General features: G+C 39.3%; 1 protein-coding gene across 1 annotated transcript in view; it reads left to right on the forward strand.

The window, feature by feature from the left end:
* RNF115 (ring finger protein 115) overlaps positions 1 to 20,054 on the forward strand; it is an 82,430-nt gene extending 62,376 nt beyond the window's left edge. Inside the window, exons 5-9 of the mRNA XM_081122029.1 lie at positions 12,879 to 12,953; positions 14,334 to 14,406; positions 15,520 to 15,613; positions 17,609 to 17,724; positions 18,398 to 20,054. Of these exons, the coding sequence (XP_080978155.1) occupies positions 12,879 to 12,953; positions 14,334 to 14,406; positions 15,520 to 15,613; positions 17,609 to 17,724; positions 18,398 to 18,529 (490 nt within the window). The 3' untranslated portion in view covers positions 18,530 to 20,054. The remainder of the gene's footprint in view (positions 1 to 12,878; positions 12,954 to 14,333; positions 14,407 to 15,519; positions 15,614 to 17,608; positions 17,725 to 18,397) is intronic.
* Positions 20,055 to 24,064: the final 4,010 nt, after the last annotated feature.

Consider the following 24,064-nt stretch of genomic DNA (forward strand, 5'->3'; position numbering starts at 1 on the left):
CTGGATTCCTGGCCCCGGTTGGGGCCTGTGTGGGAGGCAACTAATCGATATGTCTTTCTCACATTGATCCTTCTCTCTTTCTCTCTCTCCCTCCCTCTCTTCCACTCTTTCTGAAAAGCTATTGGAAAAGAAGTATCCTTGGGTGAGGATTTAAAAAAAGAAGAAGAAAAAGTTAACAAAGCTCAAAATTTCTCAGTCACTCTAGCTAGCAGTTACCATATTTCACAGCACAGGTTATAGAACATTTCTATCATCTCTAACTCCTGCTTGGTCAGTGCTGTTCTAGAGCCTATGCTTGCTCCCATGCACACACCTTCTAGATTTTACTATTAGTATGTTATTATACTATCTTTATCACATACCTACCCATCTGTTTGTTCATTAGTTTTCTTACATTTTATGAATTTCAAAGTTATTTGCAGACATTCCTTCTTAGGATGATTATAGGATATGGAAATCCAGTTTAATTGGATTGTCTAGGACAAAGGCCAATGAAATCTTAGACTGTTTTAATAATTTCTGTGATCAGAGGTAAATCCACTGTGTCCTGTGCCAGTTAAATTGCCTGTAGATTACTCTCCCTTCTCTGCCTGATGTAGATCCCAGTGAATTCTTCAACTACAGTTCATCGAAACTTTTACCTCCTGTGCACTTGCTTTTTTCACCCACCCTCAGTCCTGCCAATTTTGGATTAGTGTTGTCGCTGCGATGCTTTTCCTCGCTCCTCCACCAGGGGATGATGGCTAAGTGCTCTGGAGAAACGTTATTTAAATGAGCCTATTGTTGCCCCTGCCGCTGGTGCAGTGCATTTAATCTCCATTGGACTGTCTGTGCTTTCAATTAGTTTTTTATTTGCATTCCCCTCACCAAATATTTTGAACTAACACAATTTTACTCTCCACATTTTCTGTTCAGTAGCTGATTTCAGCAGCTGACTTGTACTTCATTATGAAGATTGGGGCCCTAGGCATGATTCTCCAAATCCCTGTGCCCAACTTCTTCTACACTAGTATTTATTTCTCCCTCCAGTCTCTTCAGATGAGGTGTTCCTTTTTTTTTTTTTTTTTTTTTTGAAAGCAATCCCATCATCCCATATTTCTGACCTATTCCTCTGACCTATTTTGGGATTTCATTTTTTAATGTTTTCTTCTCCCTGCTCCCTTCCTTCTCTCCCTTAACTGGCCCTTGCCCAGTCATATCCCCTCCGCCCCCACTTTTCCTCTGTGGTTTCAATTCTGGCTGTACATTACTGTCACTGAAGATATATTTTAAAATACTGACACCTCCTCTCCCCAGGATTCTGATTTAATTATTTTGTGTGAGGTCCAGGCGTTGGTAATTTTTAAAAACTCCTCAGGTGGTTCTGATTGTAGCCAAAGTTGAGAACCACTACTTTAGTTACTACCCAATCTCATTTTCTTCCCTTTTCAATAAAAATTTCTCATCTCATTATTCGTATACTGCTATAGTCTCACTAAAATCCATGGTGACCTTCTAGATGCAAACTCAGTGGCTACTTTAAATTTTTATTGTATGCGTCTAATTCACTGAATTCAACATTTTTGGCCTCTCTCCCCCCCTTTTTGAAATTCTCTACTTCTGACGTCCATGACATTGCATTTTTTGATTTACTACTTCTGTGACTTCCTTCTTGTGGATACTTCCTAAATATTTGTTTTCCCAAGGTGTTTCCTATATTCTGCTTTTCCTCTTATGCTACAACAGGGTTTCTTAACTTAGGGATTATTGGCATTTTGGGCTGGATAATTCTTTCTGTGGAGCTCTCTGTACATGGTAGTACATTTAGCAGTATCCTTGCCCCTTTACCTACAATATGCAGTAACCACATCCTCACCTCTGCCCTCCAGACATTGCCAAATGTCTCCTGGGGGAGCAAATAATGAACCTGGTTGAGAACTACTGTTCAATACGCTCTGGCCATTCTCAGGTTCTCTTATAGTTCTAATAATTACCTATATACTAAAGACTCCCAGATCTGTATTTCTGTTTTTACCTTTTCTCCTAATTTAAGACTTGAATATATAACTTCTTGTTAGACATTTCCATGTGGATGTTCCATAGATTCTCCAAACTCACTAAGATGGAAACTAAACTCTTTTCTTCCAAATCTGACCCTTTTTCTTTATTTCTGATTTTAATTGGAGGTACCACTCTCTACCCAGTTTAGAAACCTAGGCATGAACCTGGAATCTTCTTTGTCTCATTCAAACTTCCCATATACACACATCTAGTCAGTCATTAAGTCTTTCTAATTTTTATTTCCCTATTTCTCAACTCCTATTTTGTCTAATCATTTCCCCCTAGTTCACATCCACATCTTTTTTCCCCCCAATATGTTTGTTTGATTTTTTTTAGAGAGGAAGGGAGAGGGAAAGGAATATAGAAACATCCATCGGCTGCCTCCTGTACTCCCCCTACTGGGGATCGAGCCTGCAACGGGGGCATGTGCCATGACCACGAATTGAACCAGCGACCTCTTGGTGCATGGGTCGACACTCACCCACTGATCCATACCTGCCAGGCACACATCCACATCTTTTCTTGTGTGCCTGCACTATTGCATTAGAGTCCTTACTCCTCTGTCTCCTTTAAAGCTTTACCTTTTTTTTTTTTTTTTTTAATATATCTTTATTGATTTCAGAGAGAGGAAGGGAGAGGGAGAGAGAGAAACATCAGTGATGGGAGAGTCATCATTGATCAGCTGCCTCCTGCATGCCCCACAACTGGGGATGGAGCCCGCAACGCGGGCATGTGCCCTGACCTGGGAATTGAACTGTGACCTCCTGGATCCTAGGTCAGTGCTCAACCCCTGAGCCATGCCCGGCCCGGCAAAGCTTTACCATTCTTAAATTTACTCCCATACTAGCCTTGCAGGATTATCTACCTAAATTTTCAAGTCTGTGCCATCACTTTCCTGCTTAAAATCCATTGTCATAGGGTCCATAACTTAATATACAAAGCCTTCTGTTGTTGAATCTTCTCAGTGTCTGCAGCCTTGTTTCCTGTTGCTTTTGCTTTTATTCCACCAATACAAAAGTTACAGTTATCTACATAAACAATGCTGTTTCATGCTTCTCTTTCTTTGCTTAATCTGTTTTCTCTGACTGAAAAACCTTACCCCTTTCTTGACCCAGTTAAATCAGTCCTTCACTGAATTCAGGAAACCTCCCATGGACCCCAAGACTGTATCAAATGCATTTTCTTTGTGCTATCCCCAAAGCACTTATGCATTCCTCCATCATAGTTCTGACTATGCAAGTTGAAATTATATTATTAATTAGCATTCAGGAAGCATACTGTGCCAGGCTTGGCATCCATTAGCCGATTTAATGTTTTGAACAACCCTATGAGGTAGGTACTACTGAGGAAAACTGAGATTCTGCCTTAGAATCTATATTAGTTATCTGTTGTTGCATAAGAAACTACTCTAAAACTTGGTGACTTGAAACAGTAATTACGTATTATCTCTACCAGTTTCTTTGGGTTAGGAATTTGGATAGGGAATGGGGAGATATTTTTTCTCTACTATATTATGTCTAGGACGACAGCCAGAAAGACTTAAAAGGACTGGAATTATCTGTAGGCTTATTTGCTTACATGTATTACATGTTAATGCTAGCTGGTGACTAGGTTGCTAGTTCGTGCTGTCAGCTAGAAAACCCACATGTCAGTGACCCTCCTTAGTTTTAAGAATCAAGGCTAGTTTCTTTCTTTTTTTTTTTTTAAGATGTCCATTTGTTTGAATTTGTGTGATTGTTTCTTCATTCAGATTAAATATCTGGGCAAGAAAACCAAATAAATGTTGTATCCTTCTCAGTGTATCACAACTAAGGGGCACAAAATGTCAACTTGTTCTATAATGTTAAGTTTGACCATTTGTTTAAGGTAGTATGTGCCCATTTTTTTTTTTTTTTGTAAAGGTACCCTTTTTCTTTTGTAAATTAATAAATAATCTGGAGTGATACTAGCATCCATTAATGATTCTTACATGAATTAATACTCTAATGGCTGTAAAATAATTTTTCCATTTCTTTGATTCCTTCTATGGGTAATAGACAGTCTTCTGTAAAAAAGTTCATGTCTTTTCCCTGTCTTTCATTTTTGTCTGTTTGTTGACTTGTTTTAGCATTGACTCGTGGATTTTTATTTCTTCATTTTTCATTTTTAAAATTATCTTTATTGTTGAAAGTATTACAGATGTCCCCTCTCCCCCACATTGACCCCCTCCACCCCACTTCTGCCCCCTCCCAAGGCCCTTACTACACTATAGTGACTGGCTTTTTCACTTAGCATAATACCCTCCAGGTCCTTCCATGCTGCTTAAAGGGTAAGAGATCCTTTTTTTACAGTTGCATAGCATTCCATGGTGTAAATGTATCACAGCTTTTTTATCCACTTATCTACTGATGGGCACTTGGGCTATTTCCAGATCTTAGCTATTGTAAATAATGCTGCTGTGAACATAAGGGTGGGTATATTCTTTCTGATCGGTATTTCAGGCTTCTTAGGATATATTCCTAGAAGTGGGATCACTGGGTCAAATGGCAGTTTCATTTTTAATTATTTGTGGAAACTCCATACTGTTTTCTGTAGTGGTTGTACCAGTTTGCATTCCCACCAGCAGTGTATTAGGGTTCCTTTTTCTCTACAATAGATTTTGTTTTGTTTTTCATTTTGATGCTCAGATACTTTTAGTTTGGTCAGAATAATTGGGTCTCGGTATTTTAGGCAGCAGCCCTTGTTCACAGCCCTTAAATTAATAAGAGAGTTGGGGCATCAGAGTAGCGGAATCAGCTTGTGCTTCTCTGATTATTAGCTGATAATTTCTGGCATATCAGAGAACTATAGTTTCTGCTGGGATTCCTTTAATCCAGGGGTGGTAAACATCTGGCCCCGCAGGCTGTATACAGCCTGTGAAATTACTTGGTTTGGCCCTGCCAAGGCATTTGCAGGTGGGACTCGAAATTCAATAAATCTAGGAGCTTTTTTCATAGCTAATTAAAAAAATATATTTTTTATTGATTTCAGAGAGAGGAAGGGGGGAGAGAGAGAGACAGAGAGAGATCACTGATGAGTCATTGATTGGCTGCCTCCTGCATGCCCCCTGCTGGGGATTGAGCCTGGAACTCGGGCCTGTGCCCTGACTGGAAGTCAAACCCGGATCTCCTGGATTGTAGGTTGATGTTCAGCTGCTGAGCCACGCCAGCTGGGCTCATAGCTAATTTTTAAGTCAGCCATTTTGTAAGCCCTGGGAATGATGCTATAAATATCCAAATCACCCTTGGCTGAAAAAAGGTTCCCCACCCCTGCTTTAATGGAAATGAAATACTTTCAAGAAGATTTTTTTTTTTTAGTTGCCAAATAAGAATGAGAAGAGTTATCCTAATTTGTTCTTTCTACTGAATGAATGCTTAAAAACATAATATGAATTCCTTTAGGCAGCGTAATATCCTGTCTGCAATCTAAGAGAGGAGAAGGTAACTAACATTTATCAAATGCCTAGAATTTTTAGGCACTAAGCTGTATACACTGTTTTCACATAACCCTTGAGCTGGGGCCACATACAGTTCAAGTAGGCAGTGGTCAAATTTTAAAATCTTTTGCTCAAAAATATCTTGTCAGACTAATAAAATATCAGTATGAACATACTAGCTTGAATCAGTACTCCTTGGTTTGCTTTGCCTTTATTTCATAGGAAATTTGGGCTAGTCTATTACTACATTGTCCTTTTGACTAATAGCAGAGTGGGAGAAAGATGTAAGCTGCCTTTTCTCACATGTCCTTTATGTGTAATCATTACCCTAGTAACATGTAAGTAACATAACCTGATTTAATGGCAGCTTTAACAAGAATTTTTTTCTTAGACTTAACAAATCTGTAGGTAGGTGGCAGCAGGTTAGTTCAGTGTCTCAACTATGTTAGTGTTGGATCTCTGCGATTCTCTCGGTCTTTCTCTCATGCTACCTTAGGACCTCAGGCAGGAAAAAAAGGGAAAGAAATAGCACCAGCTTACTTGTTCTTTAAAATTTTTTTTAAGGAAAGGAAGATCTTTTCCACTGTTCCATTCCCACCTTTATGTCACCTGTCAGGAACATTCTACTCGCTGAGTATTTTGTCACATGCTCCCCAACCCCAGCTGTAAAGAAAGCTAGGAGAATATGTATTTAGCCTTTCTGTCCTTTGTAGTAGTAGGTGGCAAGGGAGAAGGGTGCTGAGAATGGATTTGGGTTTGCTATTTAGGTATTTTATTAGGTACTTCAGCTAATAGAATAACTGGCATGTTCTTTTAGACTAATTGTAGGATAGGGTTAACATTTATTTTATATTAAACAATGTTTTAGGAATCTTCTGAAGATTTGATCTTACTACTTGTAAAATACATTAACCATGGGCATCTGCCCCACCATCTTTTATTTGGTGAGTGTTACGAACTCAGTGATTTTGGCTCTAAATGTTTTTTACATTTTAGACATTTAAGTGCACTGTCTTGATGAATTTTTCCCTATCAACATTATTATTTAATGTTTTCATTAAATCTACCTGTTTTTTTTTTTGTTTTTTTTTTACATTAGACATACTATGAAAAGAAGCTTCATATTATTACCTGTGTAACTAAATATTATTGACTATTCAGTAGCTTCTCCCCACCCCTCACTCATTTTTCTTGCCAAGTAAAGGCCACCTTCTGCTATGGGATCAGAAAGTGCCAGATACTACTTTATAAGGCTCTTTGGCAGGTAGAGCATAGACATGTAACCCATTTCTCACCATTGGGATCTAATGGGTCTGCTGGAAGGATGTCTGAGAAAATTTTTTTCTCTTTTCTTCTTCTGAGGGGAGTTCTAGCTCTTTACTTCCTGTGTAAGGATGTCATTCTTGGAGCTGCTGCAGCCATCCTATGACCATGTATGGGAGTCATGGCTGATATGCTGAGTGCTGACGATGGCAGAATGCAAAGATGGCAAGAGTCATCTTTCATTGAGATAGTTGGTGTCAATGAGGAAAACATTTGCCATTAGTGGAAAGTAACCATAAAAATAAATACATTAAAAATCAAGCAACATTTATTGAATTTTAAGGACAAAAAACTTGCGTTTAATATTAACACTGATAAAATCAAAGTGCCTTTTGGTTCCTAACATAGGCCCCTACCTACTTCTCCCGGCTTCATTCCACACCTCTTCTCCCCTTGCTCTCACCATTCTATTCATATTGGCCTTTTAGTCTGCCGTGGTTACTTTTGGGCCTTTGCACCTTTTGGTTTTCTGTCTGGATTGCTGGAACGTTCTGTCTCCAGTGCTGACCTTCCCTCCCTTTCTTAGGTTAACTCAGACCTACCTATCCTTTGGATATTACCTATTCCTTGGATATTACCTACACTGGGAAGCCTTTCCTGACACTTACTTAGTCCCCATGTCCTAGTCACAGAAGCAGTTTTACTTTTGGGGCACTTATTTAATGTCTCTCTCCCTTCCCCACTAGTCTGTAAGTTGCAGGAAGGCCATTATTTCTTCATAGCCCATATAATTCCTGGCATATAGTATTATTGACTGACTGAAAGGGAGTAACTATTATATTTTCACCAATTGTGTTTGAAATTACACCACACAAATTAGATGTTACCGGTCTTTATTTTTTTCTAATCTGATAGACAAAAACAATACTTTTGTTTAAATTTATGTCTCTTTGATTTTTCACTTAATTAAGCTTATTCTGTATAATTATTAGATATTTATATTTCTTCTGTGGATTATTTATTAATATATTTTGCCCAGTTTTTTATTTTATTATGAAATTAAAAAGATTATAGGAGTTATATCTAATATAAATTTCTTTCTACTCTGTCCTTGGTAACTTTTGTTGTATAGATGTTTTAAATTTTTAGGATATCAGATCTTTCAATCTTTTAGATTTCATACCATGTTTAAAAAGTCTCTCCTTATTCCAAGATTTAAAAATATTGATTCCTCTCATAGCAATATTTTTTCTGATATATCTCCTCAGGTAAGGGAAACAAAAGAAAAAATAAACAAATGGGACTACATCAAACTAAAGTTTTTGCACAGCAAAGGAAACCATTAGCAAAATGAAATGACAATCCATTGAATGGGAGAACATATTCCCTGATATATCAGATAAGGGCTTAATACCCCAAATTATAAAGAACTTATAAAACTCAATACCAAAAGAACAAAAATCTAATTTAAAGATGGGCAAAGGACATGAATAGACACTTCTCTAAAAAGGACATACAGATGGCCAATAGACATATGAAAAAATGCTCAATGTCACTAATTTGTTACAAGCAGTAGAAATGCAATTTAATGTTACCTGAAGAAATTAAAATGCATTGGTTTATATAACTCAAATGGTTTTTGGCCATATCAGATCTAGCATCTCCTTTTATAACAAATAAAATGGCCTCTCTCACTATTCTGATTTGAAATTTCATTGATAATATAACCTGTAAATCATAATTTAAAAAAAATATATGCATTGATATTACTTTCCAAATAATATAAATGAGAAATCAAGAAACAGTGATATATAAAAATAGGTGTTTTCATTTATAAGTGCTTGGCTGTGGCAATTGGGAGACAAAATGAAATGACAGATGCTTGGCTTTGTGTGTAGAATCATTAAGAATGTGGTAGTGCCTGTCTAGCAGCAGCCATGAGATAAGCCAAGGTGGGCACTTATAAGTACATCTAGGAGCTGTGGAAGAAGAAGCAGCCTAGACCCTGGCCCGATAGCTCAGTAGGTTTGAGCGTTGTTCGATATGCCAAGGTTGCAGGTTCAATCCCTAGTCAGGGCACATTGAATTCATAAATAAGTGGAACAAATCAGTCTGTCTGTCTCCCTCCCTCCCTCCCTCCCTCCCTCCCTCCCTCCCTCCCTCCCTCTCTCTCTCTCTCTCTCTCTTTCATCAGTTTAAAAAAAAAAAGAGTCCAATGTAATGTACTTTTTTCTTAGGCTGTGCTGCTGGCAGTAGTGCCAGCTCTCTGCATTTCACAGGAACACACGGCCAGGCAAGGTTATGTCATATATTGGATTTGTGTGTACTGTGGTGACCACAAAAGCCCATTTCCTAAGGGTGCAGCCCAGTTGGTTGCTGAGGAGCAAGCTGGATGCTACTGGGGGCTATGAGACATATCACAGGTCTGAGGTTACCCTCATCGATCCATTCCATAAGGCTGTCAGAAGAAATCTGACATCAATTGGATTACCAAACCCCAGTCCACAGCACAGGGAGATGCGAGGATTGATATCTATAGGCTGAAGGAGCCTGGCCTTGGAAGGGGACACAAGTCCCAACACACTGTTTGTGTTTCTCACCCTGTGACTTGGAGAAGGTATAGTACTCTCCAGCTCCACTATTAATGCCAATATAAGTAATGTTTGTAAAATTCTTACTAATAAACAAGTTAGGACAGTCATGTCTGTGCCAAAGTGTTTTTTATTTACAAGTTCAATGCAATCTGTATCAAAATTTCAGTGACATTTTTCACAGAAATAGAATAAACAGTCCTAAAATTTGTATGGAACCACAAAAGACCCCCTAACAGCCAAAGCAACCCTGAGAAAGAAGAACAAAGATGGAAACATCAAGATCCTTAATTTCAAACTATACTGCAAAGCTATCTGTAGTATTTAAAACAGTATGGTTTTGGCATAAAAACAGATGCATTTGTTTTGGACCAGAATAAAGAGCCCAGAAATAAAACTCATGCATACATATGTGGTCAATTAATTTATGGCAAAGGAGCCAAGAATATACAATGGGAAAAAGACAGTTTCTTCGATAAATGATGCTAAGAAAACTGGACAGTCACATTGTTCAAAAGAATGATGATACTGGACCACTTTCGTACACCATACACAAAAATTAACTCATCATGGATTAAAGACTTGAATGTAAAATTTAAAACCATAAACCTCTTAGAAGAAAATATAGGTTGTAAGCCCCTTGACATTTTTCTTGGCAATGATTTCTTGGACTCCAAAAGCGAAGGCAACAAAAGCAAAAATAAACAAGTAGTAGGATTACATAAAACTAAAAAGCTGCACAGCAAAGGAAACCATCAATAAAATGAAAGGGCAGTCTGAGTGGGTGAAAGTATTTGCAAATCATACCTGATAAGGGGTTAATATCCAAAATATATAAAGAACTCATACAACTTAATTGTAGAGAAGATTGAATAGATATTTTTCCAAAGAAGATATACAGTTGGCCAACATAGAAAAGATGCTACATATAACTAATTATTAGGGAAATGCAAATCTAAACAACAATGAGATATCACCTCACACCTGTTAGAATGGCTGTGCTAAAAAAGACAGAAAATAACATGTTTTGGCGAGGATGTAGAGAATAAGGAACAGACCCTTGTGCACTGTTGGTAGGAATGTAAATTGGTGCAGCTGCTATGAAAAACAGTATGGAGGGTCTGTTAAAAATTAAAAATAGAGCCCTGGCCAGTGCCTCAGTTAGTTGGAACATTGTTCCGTGCACCAAAATGTTGCGGGTTCCATTTTTGGTTAGGGCACATACCCAGTTTTGAGGATTTAAAAAAAAAAATTAAAAATAGAACTACCGCCTGGCTAGTGTGGCTCAGTGGTTGAGCATTGACCTATGATCCAGGAGATCGAGGTTCGATTCCCGGTCAGGGCACATGCTTGGATTGCAGTCTCGATCCCCAGTGGGGCGCATGCAGGAGGCAGCTGATCAGTGACTCTCATCGATGTTAATATGTCTCTCTCCCTCTCCCTTCCCTCTCTCTGAAATCAATAAAAATATATTAAAAAATAGAACTACCATATGACCCAGCAATTTCACTTCTGGGTATTTATCTGAAGAAAGCAAAAACACTGATACTAAACAATATGTATCCTCATGTTCACTGCACCATTATTTACAATAGCAAAGACATGGAAACAACCTAAGTGTCCATCAGTGGATGAATGGAAAAAATTGTGGTGTGTACATTACCCAATGGAGTATTATTTAGCCATAAACAATGAAATCTTGCCATTGGTGACAACATGGATGGACCTTGAATGTATTATGCTAAGTGAAGTAAGTCAGACAGAGAAAGGCATAACCACATGATCTCACTGATTTGTGAAATCTTAAAAGAAACAAAACCAAGCTCAGAGTTACAGAGAACAATTTGGAGGTTGTCAGAGGGTGTGAGGTTGGAGTGGAAAGAAAATGGGTGAAGAGTGGTCAAAAGATACAAACTTCCAGTTATAAAATAAATAATGAGTATGTAATATACAGCATGGTAAGTATCATCAGGGAAATGCAAATCAAAACCACAGTGAGGGCCGGGGGAGGTGGGGAAGGGTATAGGGGGGATAAATGGTGATGGACAGAGACTTGATTTGGGGTGTACAATACAATATACAGATTACATGTTGTAGAATTGTGCACCTGAAACCTATATAATTTTAACCAGTGTCCCCCCAATAAATTCAATAAAAAGGAAAAAAATAATTTAAAAAACCCCAATGAGTTTATAGTTAATCACAGTATTAGGGTTAATAATACTGTATAACACATTTGAAAGTTGCTAAAAGAGTAGCTCTTACAAGTTCTCATCACAAGAAAATTTTTTAACTATGCATGGTAATGAATGTTAACTAGTATTGTTGTGATCATTTGCAATATACAAACATCAAATTATGTTGTACATCTGAAAATCATATGTGAATTATACCTCAATTAAAAAAAGTCACTAAATCCAGCTTGTACTTAAGGGAGGGGTATAGAATAATTTTTGGACATATTTTAGAACAAACATACTGTAGTTACCTATTGTTGAGCTTTAGAAATAGGGAGCATCTAATTGGCTACTGCCATTGATATATTGATCTGCCTGATAAGTAAAGTGGGAACCAGGGGGTTAAAAGTACATATCGTGTGAATTATATCTCAATAAAGTGGGGAGAGGGGAGGAGACATAAAAAGTACTTATCATTCAGAAAACAGGAGATCTAGGGGCAAAATTCCTTCATTGATTTTCTTTTCCTGAGACATTACACCATTATCTCTGCGTAACAATGACCGATTCATTAGGATAAAGTACTTTTTAGATTTGCCATCTTTAAGTGTTCAGAATGGCAAATTTCAAATGTGAATGAATATATTTGTTATGAGTATTTGAAACACTTAATTTAGAATGTCAATATGTGTTTGTAAAATGGAAGTGTTCTCAGAAAATTCTTTTAAAGGGCCTATTAAAGCCTGACCAGCATGGCTAAGTGGTTGAGTGTCAACCTATGATCCAGGAGATCGAGGTTCGATTCCTAGTCAGGGCACATGCCTGGGTTGCAGGCTCAATCCCCAGTGGGGGCCATGCAGGAGGCAGCTGATCAATGCCTCTCTCGTCATTGATGTTTCTATCTTTCTCTCTTTCCCTCTCTGAAGTCGATAAAAAAGTTTAAAAGGGGGCCCCATTAAATAGTATCTTACACAGAAACCCAATGTGTAACACATAAAAATGGAACTACCCTTGTTACAGGGAAATGGGCCCAGAAACCCACTGGCTTAGGATCTTCTTCAGTCTCCTCATATTGCTGCCAGGGGTCCAAGGAATGTAGATAGAAAACTATACCACGCAGTCAGATTTCTTTCCAACCTAATTCACAAAAATCTATTAATGCATAAGATAGCAGAGGTCAGGAAGATAGGCATAATGGCAAAATAGGACTCTACTAGTTAGCAGACTGATTTCTTTATAATAGTTAAAGCCATAGTGGCTTGGGGAAGGGGTTGGAATGATTGGTTAACCATGGATATTTGTAGAGTACTTTCATTAGTCTGTTGTCTTACCTCATTTTTTTCCCCCCAACAGAATAATACAACAGATCTTTGCAGGGTTCTTTGCAAATTCTGCAGTTCCTGGTGGATCCCCACACCCTTTTACCTGGTAAGTAACTAACTGCCTTTTGTTTTATTCTGCAAGAGTAGCATCATTTTAGCTACTATAGTATCTGTGCCATGGTAAGAGAGAGGAAGAGCTGCATAGGTGAGTGCACAGATGTGATTGGCAGGCTGGTAGGCTGTTTGCTGAGCCCAAACTTAATTAAAACTTATTTTTTATTGTTCAGGCTCCCGAGAGTCATTCTGGTCCCCAGGATGTCTAGGCGCTGGATGTGTCTGATTATGGGTTGTATTGAGGTGGGGAATGAGTAGGTCCCTGCCAGGCTTGGTATCTGATCTGTGGGTTTCTTCTAATCATATGGGAAGATTTTATTCCTTAAGAATTTCTGAAATTGAAAACATAATGCTTAACTTTTTTCAAAGTTAGAAGGTTCGTCAGAAGAAACAAAAGGCTGTAATTCAGTATCAGGGTGACACATATCATTGGGGTTAAAGATGGGACTTCCTCGTCTTGAGTTATTTTGCTACTTCTGACTCTGCCCCAAAAGGCTTTCTTTGCTCAGAGGGACCTCAGTTCATCCACATAGCTACCCTATTTCCCAGCCCTGGTTTCTCCAAACATACTCCCTCCATCAGCCAGGGCAGTGTACCAGAGCTCCAAAAAGAAATGCTGCCAAGTCTTTCTTGCAATTGCTTTAAGTTGTGATCAGAGAGATTGCTGTGGCTGCTTCTACTTGAAAGCTCCTTATTGTTCAGGACCACAGGCAGCTGTTCTGAATGAGGAAGTTCTGTTACAGATATTTTCCAGTCACAAGGGAAAAACTCCTAAAAGACTGCTCCAGCCCTGGTGGGTGTGGCTTAGTGGTTAGAGGGCTGGTCTTTGCACGGAAAGGTCATGGGTTCGATTCCTGGCCCCTGTCGGGGCGCATGCAGTAGGCAACCAGTCGATGTGAGACACATCGATGTTTCTCTCTCTTTCTCTCTCCTCTCCCTCCCTTTTACTACTATCCGAAAAAGCAATGGAAAAAATATCCTCAGGTGAGGATTAACAAAAAATAAAATAAAATAAAATAAAAACAGCAACGAAAAAAGCTGCTCCATTTATTAATGTAAGTGGGCACAGAGAAGACAAACTTTTTTTAACCAACAGGCAATGAATCCTTTTGCTCTTGTGTGCCACATGGTATTTCAGGTAGCTTCACATTTTATATGCCATTCAGTTCAGGAAAAATTCCTAGAGAATGGGGGACTATCTGGATAATCTCTCTGATCTTGAAAATCCTGAGAAATTCTTTGCCACTTGATTTTAGAGAACTAGTGACTGCAAGTCTGAGAGAGAACAGAATCCCTCTCTCAGTTTTTTTGTGTGATGTAAGACAGAGCCTTGTCACTTCATCTAATGCCGTCTATCTCATCTCATGTGTAGGAGCGGGATGCTGCACTCCAACCCTGGGGACTATGCCTGGGGTCAAACAGGGCTTGATGCCATTGTAACTCAGGTGAGGAGCTGCCTTTTGAAGGTATCTGTTTAGTGTGTCTCATGGCTCAGCAGGCTTCTTGCTTTCCTTCTGCTACTTTCTGAAATGGCAGTCACTCTGCTTTCCCTAATATTTTGAGCTTGTGGGTTTGCATTTTACTAAAGGGATAAATGGTTTACTGGTTTAGCTCAGTATCCATGCATCTTCTAGATCCTAGGCCTTTTTTGAAGATGGCTTCACTTCCATAGGAAGAAAAGGTTTTTCACCCTGGCTGGATAGCTCATCATTGTTAGAGCATCGTTGCCATACACCACGGTTGTGGGTTTGATCTATCCAGTCAGTGCACATACAAAAATCAGCCAATGAATGCATAAATAAGTGAAACAGCAAATCAGTGTTTCTCTTTCTCTCCCTTCCCCTCTCTCTCAAAAAAAAGCATTTTAAAGAAGCGTTTTCCTATAACAAAACAGTATTTTGTATTTTTGACCTCTTGTTCAGTCCTGTGAGGATCCTATTAACAAGTTAGTTCACAAAAAAGGAAGGTCTCCTCATGTGCCAAAGCAGGGATTTCTGCTAGATGGAGCAAAGTAGGGGAAGGAAGCAGAGAAAAGGCATTTCCATACCATATATAACTATTTCTACTTGTTAATGTTAATTTTAATTTTTTTTTTCGTTTCCCTTGTGGATTGCTGAGAATAGAAAGCATGTTGTTTATATCCATATTTTATAGGCAGTAATTTATGTTTTTTTGGCTTACCTTATGCTACTTTCCATACTCCCACCCTTTTCTTCCTTCCAGCAGAGAGATGTTTTTAGATCAGTTAAGTATACTTTTTGTTAAGCTGTAGTTTTGCTCATGATGTCACAACTCTTTTGTTGCCTCTAAAGTTGCTTTGTGCCCAGAAGTGTGCCTTGCAATGATAGGGTCTACTATCTGTAGGTTTATACAGATGTCATCCTGAAATCATAAAGCAATTATGTGTGTTCTGGCAGCAGTAAAGAGGAAACCTATGCCGTTCAGAGCCTTGTAGAAGTAAGAGCAACTAACATTTCTAATACCTGCACTGTTTGTTTTCAACTAGAGCGGCTCATTACAGGGATAGATGTCTACCACTTCTTTTTCTTTTTTTGTAGCTTTTAGGACAACTGGAAAACACAGGGCCTCCCCCAGCTGACAAGGAAAAGATCACATCTCTTCCAACAGTGACAGTAACTCAGGAACAAGTTGGTAGGTTCAATTTCTGTCATCTTCTGATCTGTTTAAAATTTAGCACCTTCCTGTACTAAGGATCTTCAAGTGAATCTATAACACTTTTAAAATTCCTACTTGGGTACCATTTAAGGAAGGTACCTACCCTCTTCATTGCGGCTAGTCGGCACGTATTTCCTGAGCAATTACCATGTGGTACAAAGATACATAAAACTTGATTTCTTGAAGAATTTACTAGAGGAAGCAGAACTCAGCAAATAATTAGATAACAATGTAAAAATGATTGTTGAGCAGATGCTATTTACTGGCTCAGGGGAAATAGGAAAAGATACAAATGAGAGGTTGGGAATTTGTTTCATATCTACTCTATACTTAGGTACATTGGAAAGAGATATTCTATTTATAAACACTGGAGGAATTAGTGATAATGGACATTATTTTGGACTGGGCATTTCTTTCATGACACATTTAGAGTCAGACATTTTAAAGACAGGATGGGTCACCTTAGAGAGGTCATTCTTTTTAAGGAAAACTATGAACCAATGTTAAAATGTCAGCATGGACATGGTGTCTGAATCAGGTGTAAGGAGAGTGACCTTATTAGACCTGGTTTGGGGAGTAATGGGAAGTATGATTGGATAGGAAGGGTGGGGCCTGGTTGTAGAGACATTGAAGCTGTGGCTGAGTAGTTAGGGCTGAATAATTTGAGGGTACGTAAGTTTTTGTAGGTCCCCAAATGGAGGAATAAGGGAATTTAAATGGTCTTTAGAGTATATTGGTTTGGAGGTAGTGTCTGAAGTAGATTGGAAGGGGAAAAAAGCAGAAACAAATATAAGGGACTGTTGCAGCATCCACGTGGGGTTCAGGTGATGGTGACAAATGCTGACCAAAAGGAAAGGGTAGATACAAAAAACAAAGGCTTTCATCACTGGTTGCATAATGGCTTGAAGGAGGGCCAAGTGTCAAAGGTGATTCTAAAATAATGCAACTTTGTAACTACACAGGTGGTGCTGTCATTATCAGGAATGAGGGAATTGTTAGTAGGCCCTGGTTTGGTAAGGAGGTGATGTTCTTAATTTTAAATTTGTTGGTTTTTGAGGCACCAGCTGAGAATCCAAGTGAAGACCACCTGGAGAGTGCTATGGAGCTGGTATTAGGGAAAATGTGCAGGTACCCACGTGTAGTATATATTCGTAGAGTTGAAAACCTGAGGTTAGAGGGTCCTACTTGGGAGGCTGTTCCAGTAGACCAGGCATAAGAAAAAGCTAGAATTAGGCCAAAGGTGGTGGGAATGGAGAGCAAGGAGTGTCTACTAAGTGGTAGTTTTACTCCAACTGCCTTGAGTGTTGTGGGGCATGCAGCAGGCCCCTGCCACTGGAGAAGTAGACTAGCTGGTGTTTTCAGAGGAGGCAGCTGCTTGACTCTGGACTTGGAGCCTGATCTGCCTTAGAACTTTGCAATTCTGCAGCACCATCTCCTGGTGTAGTTTTTAATTACAGCTTGTTCAGAGGGTTTTAGGGCAGCTGTGCTGGAAGAGGATGCTTAATATGGAGAATAGTAGAGTAAAAGTGGATTGAGACACTGAACGGGAACAGCTAAGATTACTGAGATGAGTCCCTTGATTGTGGTGGACAGATTTCCAGTGTTAGGTCCTAAGTAGAAGCTGCCAGAAGTCTCTCACACATTGCAAAGATGTTGTTCCTGTTTTCCCTAACAGGTAACGTAAGCCCTAGTTTATTTCTTCCAACCTTTTACATGGAAAAGGCGGCCTTATATAGTTCCTATCTAGGTCTTATCAGAATAGGCCCATTCATCAGTCTTCCTTTTCATACCCCGGTCTACTACCACTTCCAACCCATTTTGAAATAAAACTCATGCTTCCTATCTGCCTCCACCTTGGATGCCCTTTGTGTCTTTTCTTTATGCATTCCTTTGGTTGTTAAAGAAATTGGGCTAGTATTGTCTTCCTTCTTTTTGCTTGTTTACTTTAAAAGGCATTTCCTCCTCCAACAGATATGGGTTTAGAGTGTCCAGTATGCAAAGAAGATTACACAGTTGAAGAGGAAGTCCGACAGTTACCCTGCAACCACTTCTTTCATAGCAGTTGTATTGTGCCATGGTTGGAACTGGTGAGTACAGATAGCTCTCATCTGTGACAGGGCATCTGTGCCAGTCACATGTTGTCAGGGGAATGTTCACAGTAAGGGTGTAGTTAACAGTTAATGAAGGTTAGATTTTAGTCCCCTGCTAACTCCTAGTAACACCATTACTGTTTCTTAGGTTATTATCCATTTGGAACTTCTAACTAGGGGTTAGCAAACTCTAGCCCACAGTCTATGTAGTCACTGTGGCCTGCCATCTGTTTTTGTAAGTGAAGCTTTATTGGGACACAGCTACACTTATTTGTTTACAAATTGTCTATGGCTACTTTCGTGTGACCTCAGCAGAGTTGAGTAGTTGTGACACAGGCAGTATTTAGCCTGCAAACCCTAAAATATGTACTACCTGTCCCTTTACAGAAAAAATTTGCTGGCCCCTGCTCTAGATCATCTCAGGTCACTGATTCTGGTTAGTTCCGTTTGGTGGTATATGTTAGCTATCGTTACAAACTCTGTCAGTTCTGTTTAAAGTTTTGTTTGGGAGATGTCCCAGTGTTACACCTTGGAGCCCAGTGTGCACTGTGAGAATGCATACCCTTTTTGTTTTTCTACCGGCCAACTCTCAGGATTTCTTAAGTGTGTAGTACCTGCAACTTTTCAGGTCAAGCTATTTACTTGGACTGGTATCTTCTTTCTGTTTCAGCATGATACATGTCCTATATGTAGGAAGAGCTTAAATGGTGAGGACTCTACTTGGCAAACCCAGAACTCTGAGGCCTCTGCAAGCAACAGATTTAGCAGTGACAACCAGCTACATGACCGATGGACTTTCTGAAGCTAAGGACTGCATCTGAGCCAGGGCTATGGTAGTCTTCTGCCACAGTTGAGAATTGTATCAAAACAAAAAAATAGTAGGTGGATTTAGGAATCACGTAAGAAGCTCCAACCCATAATATTAATGCAGAGTGTTTTCTTTAAATTTAAATTTAGCATCTATAGATGGAATTGTATCTAAAACCAAATGCCTCTTATTTCTGAATTCAGAGTGATAATTTTATAAGTGTGAAACTTAATTATGTGGGTTTCCTCTTGCAGAATAGAATTAGTTCCCTACAGTCTAGCTAGGGTCCTGCTGTCTGTCATGTTAGCTTGTAAAGGCTATTTTCGCCCCCTTGTCCGGCCTCCACCCTACCATTAGTGTATTGTATGGCAGATACAGTGGACTCAGAGCCCTAAAGTCCTACTGATGTAAAGTCCTGTTTTAATTGTACAAAAGCATATACTCTTGGCTACATTAGCTATGAATTAAGTTCAGATTAATTCAGGAATCTAAGACTAATGATTTTGATTTTTCTTGAACCCTCAGACAGTAAATCAAAGAAAAATTATAGTGGGAAGGAGAAAGTGGCTTATCATTATACTCTTTGGTTTTCTCATTTTGATTTTTAAAGATTACTTCAAAAGATGCAGTTTCTGCAGAAACCAACATCACATGTCTTTGGGGTCTTCTGTTGGTAGGAATCTAATTCTGGTGCCTTTTTGTGAAAGAGCTGGGCAGCGTATAGGCAAAGAAGGACAAAGGTTTGAAATCATTGGTTCTGGAGTTTTTTAATGATCCCCAACTCGCCGTTTACTGTCTTTTGTCCTGGGGACTTTAAAATAATTTCCCTCATAGAAATAGAATGACTCCATTGCTGCTTCTATTTACTGTTTTTAGTAATTCATTGGCCTTGAGATTTTACATTTTCTTATTTTAATTTTTTAAGCCCTTTAATCATCTCTGAAACCTTTCTGTTTACTTGCTTCTGGATATACTTAGAATCAAACTGATTATTGTGATCATGTCCAAAACAACCTGGTCTAGGAGAGGTAGGCCTTACTTTTTTTTAGCCTAACAGTGTCCCATGTAGACACATACGCTGTTTGATGCATTTGAAGAAGAACAGAAATGTCCTTGGAATCTCAGAGTCTCAAAAGGAAATGATGGGGGCATGTAATCACTGTTGGTACCCCAAAAAAGGTTACAGAGGGCCACTGTGTGTGGTCATACCAGCCCTTCATAGCTTGGAATGATCAGAACAAGAAGGCCACTTTTTGGTGAGTCTCTTTCTTGGCTCTTTTCTTTTCTTAGTTTCCGTTGACTGTCATACACTATACTCTGATTTGGGGGGGTTAGGGGAAGGGGATTAGAGATATCTTTGTACTTTGGTAGATGATAAAGGAGTAGTAGAGGGAAAAGACAATGTGGAAAAGTGGCCTGCTGAATTAATAGCCTACCTGTAAAAGTTGTGACCATAAGGTATGATTCAGGTTGGGCCCAGAGGAAATAAAAGATGTTGTTTTCATATGCCTCTCATGTCATACCTCTGTAGAGTTTGTTTCTTTGGAGAATGTAAGTTGTTAACTAAGGCTATTGAAATCTAGCCCTCAAATAAACATTGCTTTTGAGTGGGAGGTGAAGAAGCTGGAGGGAGGCGTGAGGTATATTATGAATATTTTTTTAAAATATATTTTTATTGATTTTAGAGAGAGGAAGGGAGAGGGAGAGAGAGAGAGAAACATCAGTGATGAGAGAGTCATTGGTTGGCTGCCTCCTGCACACCCCTTCTAGAGATGGAGCCGGCAACCTATGCATGTGCCCTTACTGGGAATCGAACCGTGACCTCCTGGTTCATAGGTTGATGCTCAACCTCTGTGCCATGCCGGCTGGGCATTTTATGATGATTAATGGCCACTGTTCAATTGTCTCAGAAAAATTGTGACAGCCTAGAGTATTTTGTCTGCCTGTTAAATGTCTGGAGATGTCAGGACAGGCATTTGTATTTTTACTTACAACTAGAGAACTAGAAATGATCTGAGTAGCTTCACAAAAGGATGGAAACAGAGTGCTGGAATAGGGATTTACCTTTTCAATATGCAGAATAGCAAGTAACAGTCTAAATTATCTGAAATCTTCACTTTTTTTGCTCTGATAGATGGAGGACATGGCTGTTTCCCAGACCCCCCCCCCCACTTAATGAATCTATAGTGTTTCTTCCTAGAATTGGAGGTGTCTCCGACTTCCTGGTTAATTTATGTTAAGGAGTATATTTGGGTTTTCCAGAGAAGCAGAACGAATAGGGTATGTGTGTGTGCATACATATGTAGATTTATAATGAATTTGCTCATGTGATAAGTCCCAAGATCTGCACTCAGCCAGCCAGGAGAGAAACAGCGGTGTCATTCCGGTTTGATTCCAAACACCTGAGCATAGGTGAGTTGATGGTGTAAGTTCTAGTCCAAAAGCTGGAAGATTCGAAACCCAAGAGGAGCTGATGTTTCACTTTGAGTTCAAAGGCAGGAAAGGACTGATGTCCCAACTCAAGCATTCAGGCAGGAGGAATTCCTCCTTGCTAGCAGGACTGTCAGCCTTTTTGTGCTATTCAAGCCTTCAACTGATTGGATAAGGCTCACCCATATTAGGGAGGGAAATCTGCTTTATTCAGTCTACTGATTCAGGTATTAATCTTATCAACAAATACCCTCATAGACACACTCAGAAATAATGTTTGACCAAATATCTTGGCATCTCATGGCTGAGGTAGGTTGGCACATAAAATTTACCATCATAAGAAAGAAAAATAGAAATGATGCACACAGCAAAATGATTCTTAGCCCATTTAAGTTTTGCCAAATCATGGAAATATCTGTCTTGTTTAGAGACTTTAATACTAGGATTAAACAGTAGAAGAAACATACCTGGGATGAGGACCAGTTTGCTGTGTGCATCATATCTTTTTCCCCCCCCCAATTTAAATTACCCTGGAAGTCAGATGCCTCCCATTCTAGGAGGAAACACTTGCAGATTCATTGGTCTAACACCACATGTCTGGGGCTGAGAGTTTGTTTCTAGGAATGCCTTGCTCTTAAATATATCAAACACAGTTCAGATATAGTGCCTAAGGCAGAGGGCTACATAACCCAGACTTTTCAGGTGTTTCATTCCTTTATAACTAGATGGCTTACAGACTTCAGAATCTGGAGTCTTAATAGGAGTCAAGAGATGACAGCTTTCTCTGATTGTCAGAGGAGAGAACTGTTGCAATTTCAGATCTTGAGCCCTTGGACTTGAGGCCTTCACATTCATATTCAATGGCTTACCCTTTGAGCCCCATGCAGAGCTAAGTGATTGTCGTCTTAGTCATGAATGCCGCCTTCCTCTTCCTCTTCTCTGTTATGGTCTGAAATAGGAGGGAAGAAAACTGGCACATAAATTGGAGAGATGTCCTAGAAATTGGTAGATTTGAAAGTTGAGAGGTTATATAGGGCAACTCCTTTTTGTCCTCCAACTCATTATTGCTTCTCAGGTAGTTTCCAGATGGGTTAGTATAAGGCATGTTCATATGGTTTAATTCTGGCTGGACAGAACTGGGCAGTTGGGTGGGAAGGGCAGAATGGTGACTTTTAGCTGATAGAGCTCCGATATCTAGAAAGTTTCTAAACTAATGAGTTTGGAGCAGGGAGAAGGAATAATCCTGGTAAAAACATTAATTTTCCTTCAAAGTTTCTATTGTCCGTTCTCTGAAGATTTGAGAAACTCGCAGAATCCTGAATTACATTTTTGTCCCTGTTGGTATAGCTCCTTCATTTTTTCCTTAAAGTATTAATTTCTAAGAAAAAGGGATTATTCTAGGTGGAGGATGTGGAAATGGCTATAAATCAGATAGCTTCCTTAGCTTATTATAAATTTTAGTTGTCAACATTAGCTGCATAACAAATGAGCAAGTGCTTGTTAGATGTTTCCTTGAGCAGTACTCTCTGGTCCAGTAATTAACTCTCAAGTTAGAAGGAAGATTTGTGGGGAACACTTTTCCCCCCAACAAGTATCACTTTGATTAAGTGGTTATTAGAAAAATTCTTTATGTCTTTGTGTTGCACGTTCGTATGTATGTATGTGTATATATGTATATATTCACAGGCACACAGACATGCACATTTCCCTCTGGAAGAAGAATGCATATGATCTGTGGGCACTGCGGTCAGTGCTCAGTAGTGCAGTAGAGGACGAGCCTCAGTCTCGTTTTCTCATTGGACATACCTTGTGTTTCTGCAGTTCTCCGTTTTGGGACACTGTTGGCCTGGGCAAGCACCCTGTTACATGGTGTGGTAAAGGGATTCAGTAGAAGTAAAAGTGTAGTCATTGATGAGGTTGAGAATAAAAGGCTTTTGAGGAAAGGGTGTTTATCATCTATTGCTTCTGTATTATAAAGTTGAACTCAAATATAATTGTTTTAAAAAATTTTTCTTGATAAATTATTGCTGCCAATTGACTTCTCTCATGACTTGCATGCTTCAGTTTCTTTCTCCCTGGTGCCTAGGTGCTTTTTCCTCAAGGAATACAAATTAAAAATATCACTCTCGTGAGGAGGGAATCGGTCTGTGTCTGTTACAAATAATAATAAAGCAGCGTCTGGGGCTTTTGGAGTTGAAGGGCACTTCAGAGTTGGTTGTTAGAGCTGATCCAGGCAGGCCACTGATGTCTGACAGAAGACAGACTTTAGGAGGAGGAGGAACAGGGCTGGTGAATAGATGATACCAGGGGGAAACCCTGTCTCACCCCTGGTGGAGAGGTGGGAAGATCAGAGTGCTGTTTACAAGAATAAACCAATGGAGGTTGGGAGTTGGGACTAGCAGGACAGAGTTCTCTTATTGAGAGTTTCCAAATTGAATCTTGCAAAGTTCTGGCCAGGGAGTTGGGGGGAAGATTTGATGGGGTGAACATTAAAGTGGCAATCCTGTGGGGAGGAAATTGTAACTTGTAGTAATGTCAGTGTGTCAGCACTCAGGCTGGGAACCACAGGGCCACTCCAAGGGTTTAAAATAGAATGGGTAGAATACAGTGCATACAACTGGAGATATTTTCCAGGATCAGAGTAGAGTCCTTGTCTTATCCGAAGGACATTGAGGTTTTTTTGTTTTTTGTGTTTGTTTTTTTTTAAAGACAAACTTGTCCCTGGGGACATTGTGAACAGATGCAGTTTCTTCTTTTTTTTTTTTAAAAAAATATGTCTATTGATTAGAGAGAGAGGAAGGGAGAGGGAGAGAGAGAGACAGAAACATCAATGATAAAAATCATTGATCGGTTGCCTCCTGCTCACCCCGACTGGGGATTGAGCCCACAACCCAGGCACGTGCCCTGACTGGGAATTGAACCTTGATCTCCTGGATCATAGGTCAATGCTCAACTGCTGAGCCTGCCCGGCTGGGCAGGACATTGAGGTTTTGACCTCTCTCTCATACTTGTCAATCAAAAGGAATTACATGCATCCAACTCTAAGATCTTATACATACAAATTTTATGTTTTGCCAATTAGACTTAGAGGTGTCCATG

Source organism: Miniopterus schreibersii (assembly GCF_964146895.1).
Source record: "Miniopterus schreibersii genome assembly, chromosome: 19".
In the NCBI taxonomy this organism is placed as follows: domain Eukaryota; kingdom Metazoa; phylum Chordata; class Mammalia; order Chiroptera; family Miniopteridae; genus Miniopterus; species Miniopterus schreibersii.